The sequence below is a fragment of the Atta colombica genome, unplaced genomic scaffold (genome assembly GCF_001594045.1).
Source record: "Atta colombica isolate Treedump-2 unplaced genomic scaffold, Acol1.0 scaffold9, whole genome shotgun sequence".
NCBI classification, from domain to species: Eukaryota; Metazoa; Arthropoda; class Insecta; order Hymenoptera; family Formicidae; genus Atta; species Atta colombica.
The window spans coordinates 5,432,518-5,438,537 of NW_017259583.1; the positions used below are offsets into that span (position 1 = coordinate 5,432,518).

The following is a 6,020-nucleotide window of genomic DNA, read 5'->3' on the forward strand; positions in this document are numbered from 1 at the left end:
AATTAACGATAACATTAAAATAAATCTTAACTTAATTGAAAAGTGACTTTTTTCAAATTATTATCTTAGAACAATTTTGATGTTATTTTGAGGTCATACTTAGTGACTTGAGTTCTGTATGTATGAATCTCTTTCCAAGTAGAACTATTCACAATGATGTATCTTAACTAATTAAACAATTATTTTTAGTAATTTTAAAACAATCATTTTCGCAATTTCGATGTCATTTTGACTCGTGGCTTGGATGGCTTCTAACTCTTTAAATTAGACGTAATATAGCCAATGAGCTAACTGTGTTCGGTATATTTGACATGAACTCAGTGATTTTGTTGATTTCATTAATCCCGAATGTCGCGGACGAGTCGCGCGTCGCGGTCTGTCGTCACGCATGAGAATTGAGAAGGAGGAAAAACGAGAACGACGCGGTAGGGGTCGGCGCGCTTCGGGAGACGCGGTTCCACGAAACAGTATATACTGGCGCACGATGACTCGCCGTGACAAACACGCGCCAAGCCGTTTCGCGGGAGGAGAGGAGCGTCACCGTCGCTTCGCGTCACCGTCGCGCGGATCGCGGTTTATTATACGGTCCGAGTCCGTGCGTGCATCATCGTCCTCGTCGCTGCTACTGTCATCGCGCTTACGTAAGTCGTAACGCGATCCGCGTTTTAACTACTTTTTACGACACGACATGCGAGAAGGGGATGTCGGGAAATGTCAGAATAGATACGATCATTGATGACGTGAAGTGCACGAGAAGACACGAGGATTTTTATATACGAACGACAACGAAAGGATCGAATGGTAACGTTTAACGGGGTCGCGTCGTGGAATGGTGACCGACAGCTCCTCTTATATCAACGCGACGCCACAAGAGACAGCGTGGACCCCGTCGATGCGCGTGCACGTGCGGATGATAATCGGGCTACCGGTGCAATCGAACGAGAGTCACGGCCGTGCGGACGAGTGGACCCCGACGGCGGAGGATGCGATCGCGCGTGCTTAAATTGCCACACGGACCTCGAGTGATATGTACGTATCGTATTTTGTATCGCGCGTGCCGTGCCAAGACACGAGAAGGCGCGGAGCGGGACTTCGAAATTTCCCGCGCGGACGATAAGCGACTACGTTCAAACCCGTTAATCACGGCAATGTTCAGACGCGTTAATAGCGATAACATTCAGACGCGTTTGAATTGACGACAATAGCATCAGTTAAGTGTGTCGAAAACGAAAAAGAGAGATACAATAGTAAAAAGAAAAAAAAGAAAACGAAAAAGAGGGAAGAACCGTCGCCGTGCGATCGGTTTTTTAATCGCCGAGCGATTATATTCGGTGACTCGAGGAGAAAACAAACTTAATCTGTTGGAACTTTCACGGCGAGAATCACGTTTATACCCCGCGACTCGTGCTTCGTATTCCGTCGATCACGTGATATCTGCGCGCGGAGTACTCCGCGAGGAAGATCGCGCGCAGTCACTCGACAATTTGACGATCTACGAAACATACGCTCCACGGTCGTCGCGTCGGCCCGTTGCTCACGTAACGTGGTTTTTCGGAACGCACAGTTTACGACGCTTACGCTGTACGCGCCGGGTGCGCGCACACGCTGCATGTACATCTGTACATGAAGACTGGCGAATGCGGGATAATAATACGTACACACATATACGCACACCCTCCTGCTGATTTCATTGGTTTCGCGGTCGCCGCAGGTCCGTGAGTCCGTCGTGTCGCGTGGTGTCCCTCGTATCGGAGGGCTTTTCCGTGACTTTTCCCAGTTGAGAGCCAACACACGTGCGCGCTCGCGCGCATGTGCTCCGTGTTAACTGCGTGTGCGAGGGTGTGTGCCGTTCCGTTGTATGTCAACGCGTGTGGCTCGCGACGACAAGTGCCGGCTGAGTCAAACCATCTCGCACGCGGCCGAAGATGGAGAACACGACGTGTCCGACTAACGTGCTGGAGAGCGCGAGCGTGCCCGGCCTGATGATGCTGCTCGCCACGTTGATCGCCGGCGGAATCGTCCTCGTGATCTGCTACGCTGTAAGCCGGCGATCGCGTTCCCGCCAGGACTCGAAGAAAAGTAAGCATTCATTCTCAAAGTCCATCCTACCGCGGTGTCTGAGGCTTATCCGCGTGCCGCACGCACACACGCACACACACACACACACACACACACACACACATGAGCGCGCGCGCACGCGCGTTTGTGTGTGCGCGACACTTCGCGCCGGCGGCCGGGCCGAGCGAAAATCGGCCTGTTATTAAATGCCTTACACACTGGCGGCGCGCGACACGCTCACGGCCTGATCTGGTTCGTCGGCCACGTTTCTTCCTTCTGCACAGCATTCGGAGCCGAGCGACTTCTCGCGCCAATTTCGACGCGTTTTAACTCCGCACGTTTTTAAGTCCTCCTCTTTTCGGAGCAAATTTCCCAACTTGAATTTTTTGTTTTTGGCCTCTCTCGCTCTCTGTCTCTCTCTGTCTCTCTCTCTCTCTCTCTCTCTCTCTCTCTCTCTCTCTCTCTTTGAGAAATAGAAACGTAAATTTTTACTCGAATATAAAATTCGTAATAAGAAGTTTCGAGTGGCAAGATTTATGGTTGTACCAAAAAAGATGAAAGAAAGAAGTAGGATAATAAAAGAGAAACGAAAACAGATATGAGTCATGTGGCGTTCCGATACATATTCAGGTGTTTTGATGATTATTCTCAGACCTTTCCTTTGTTGATCGTAAACAAGGTGCATATTATGTTTGTGTTTTTTTTAGAAAACATGAACGTCGTTCTAACCTTTCTAGCATTCAATGAATAACAAAGATAATAACGATATTTGTATCGAGTATTTGTTAAAAGGAAAACAGCTTGCGTCGAATTAATATTTTTAATTCTCAGTTCTCGGACAAGTTTTTCAATACATATTGATTCAATACATTATTTATCGCTGAAGGAAAAGAGATGATTGTGAAATCTCCAACAATTTTCTCATAAAGTTCGGATCTATCGCGTATCCAAGAGATTTTGTGAAAATGTTTGATTTCCTAACTAAAACTTAAAATTTTCCTTACAAAATTTTTTTTTTTTTTTATATATTCTTAAGAGGTTTTGTTTATTGTGAATTAAATAAAAGAAATATGTTGACTTTAAGGATGTGTTTTATACATATTTTCAAAATGTTAACAAAGTTATGAAAAAATTACAAAATATTCTAAATCATATTTAAAAATAATACGACAAATTTGGTTTACTATCTAGATCAACTAAATTATTTTAATAAATAGTAGTATTTTTTTAATTTATGCCTTAATAAAAATATAGAAATATATAAGATAAATGATAAAAATCTCAATTTTTTAATATAAGTACATTATATATTGAAGATTATTTATGTAAAGTTACATTGCACTGCATGAATTAGTTGTTCAGTAAATAAACAAAATATTTATTCGTTCTATATCTTTGCAACTAATCAGTGAATTACAATGAAACTTTGCATAAATTATTTTGAATATTTAAAGTGCTAATAAAAGAAAAATGTAAATTTTTTTATCATTTTTTAAATTTTAATCTTTAACAATAAAAATAATAACAAATAAAGTAAATAAACTACAAAAATGTGTTATTAAACACATAAATATGATGTTATTTACACTTTCATATGTATATAATTTATTTAAAGTGTAAATATTAAACATATTTCCAAATTTAATTTTTTTTGCAGGGACTGTATATCTAATACATTCTTATTTGCTCGTAATTCATTAAAAATTATACTGTAAAAAACAGATTTTTTAAAACTGAAACTTTGCTCTAGCAATGATATAATTGTCAAAGTTTTTTAAAAACATGTAGACAAATGAATGTGACACAAATGAATTAGCGTTACGAAATTTTGTTCCAACCCAATATATATAGGATGTTTGAAAAATAATGATAAATTTTTCGCATAAGGAATGGACTAAACTGAGAAAAAAGTCCTTTACCATTTTGCAATTTTCATGACAAGCAACGTATAACAAAGTCTGAATACGAGTTTAATCATGATGAAAGAAGCGTTAAACAGAGTTATTACAAAATTGGAAATCAAAGAAATCAGAGAAATATCAGGGAAATTGAATACGATCGGGAAAATCAGGAAAAAGTTAGATTATTTAACAAAATTTTCTGAAGAATTAAAATTTTTGGCTTTATAGAAATTTAATATGTATACAACACGTACTATTAATTTAACAATTGTCAAGTATTATCAGCAGTATTAATAGTAATTTACATTGCTATGTTAAATTGCTCTTTCAATAAAATATTTCATGATTTCCAAATCAGAGCGAAACTATAAAAAATTTCGAAATACTATTGAAAATATCAGAACAATCATGTGTCCGAAAATCAGAGAAAAGGCATAGAATTTTAGGATGATGAATTTATGGTAATCTTGTTAAAAGGCATCTTTTTAAATTTTTTTATGAAGAGAATAAATATCTTCTTAAAAAGAATTAAAGAAAAATAAATAAGAAATTGCTTAACGTTCTTGTGCTGTCGTGAGAACGATAAAGGTTTTTTTCCAATAAAGTTTTCTCGGAAATCGAACGAATGGATGCACAGTTCGTCCTGCGAGTTTCCCGTTAGCTACGATTCAGTGCGTGTCCCGTTTATCTCCTCATCTGTGATTTTTTTATTTTATAAAAATGAAGCCGCGATAGATCGTAGAAGCATCCTATCCTGCGAAATCTTCGCGTTTCGATAAATGCGTGGCGATCACGATTTCCGTTAACCGCGTGCACTAGACGAGGCGTTGATCCCGTTAGCGCTTACGTGAAATTCGCGTGACGATGCACGTGGATTATTGCGAACAGAAGAATGGTTATCGCAGATGCGGTTACACGTGCTTATGCATCGACACCCGCTAGCACAGTAATAGCTGGTAATGTCACCAGGCATTTAAAATGACATTTAGAAATGACGCAAAGATGCATGTACACTTAGAAACCTACGATCCAAATCCAAAAATAAAACTGCTATCAAACTCGCAACATGCATGTAGAAATTTATTGCATTCTCTGCCTCACAATTTTGTTCCCGTAGACTTCTCGTAATGAAAGACACTTCTTTATGTTTTGATTTTCTTCGAAAAGATCGAAATTTTGCTAAAGCATTTTCGCGTTGCTCCTTTAATGAGATTCTGAATATTTTAGTTAGCTTAAATCAATTTAATTATTTCAATTTAAGATAGAGATTTATTTGAAGAATACTTTTTTAGTATAGGTATAATAATCATAAAAATAATTAAACTATTTTTATTAAAATATTGTTAATTTATGAACTATAATATTTTTAAATCTATATTTATAATAATTGTATATCTTCAAATGTGAATCTCGAAAGTAATTCTCCCTTGCTCCTTATAATCGTATGGCTTACAATTAGAATTACGAAATAAAATAATCATCATCTGTAGTTTGTTACCTCATTATTTGTGAATATTATACTTTCTTTTAGTTTTGTATAAATGGATATCTATACATACATTATATTACACATATTGTATTTAAAAACTTCTCGATAAATAGATCATTATTAAAAAAAACAAACTGGTATCTATTTTTATAAATGTAGGAATGAAATAGTTAAATCGGTGCTAAAAAGTCCTAATTATTAAAAGTTTTCAGATGATTTAAATTTTCTTCGGAATTATGAATGAAACGTTACGTCAAAGATATGCAGAACTCTATTAGTAAAACTTTTGGCACAATAACAAGAATTTGATACAATAATAACTAATCATAGTGGGATTAATATTAACTAGAAACTTTTGCATTTATTTGTTTATATTATTAAGAATTATTGAAACAAGTGAAAAAACTCTTAAAGATTTCCATATAGGCGCGAAAATGTAGATGTTACTTTAAAAAGGATTTGGCGAACTTTTAAAGTCAGATTAAACGTTTTTCGCAGTCTTAAAAATCAAGGATGTGTGTGTGTGTGTGTGTGTGTGTGTGTGTGTGTGTGTGTGTGTGTGTGTGTGTGTG

At 37.4% G+C, this 6,020-nt stretch overlaps 1 protein-coding gene across 2 annotated transcripts in view; it reads left to right on the top strand.

Moving 5' to 3' along the window:
- Positions 1-510: 510 nt before the first annotated feature.
- LOC108693430 overlaps positions 511-6,020 on the top strand; it is a 31,789-nt gene continuing 26,279 nt past the window's right edge. Inside the window, exon 1 of one of the 2 annotated variants that reach the window (XM_018202372.1) lies at positions 511-1,029. In XM_018202372.1, the coding sequence (XP_018057861.1) occupies positions 984-1,029 (46 nt within the window). In that variant the 5' untranslated portion in view covers positions 511-983. The other variant, XM_018202370.1, reaches the window with a different exon arrangement.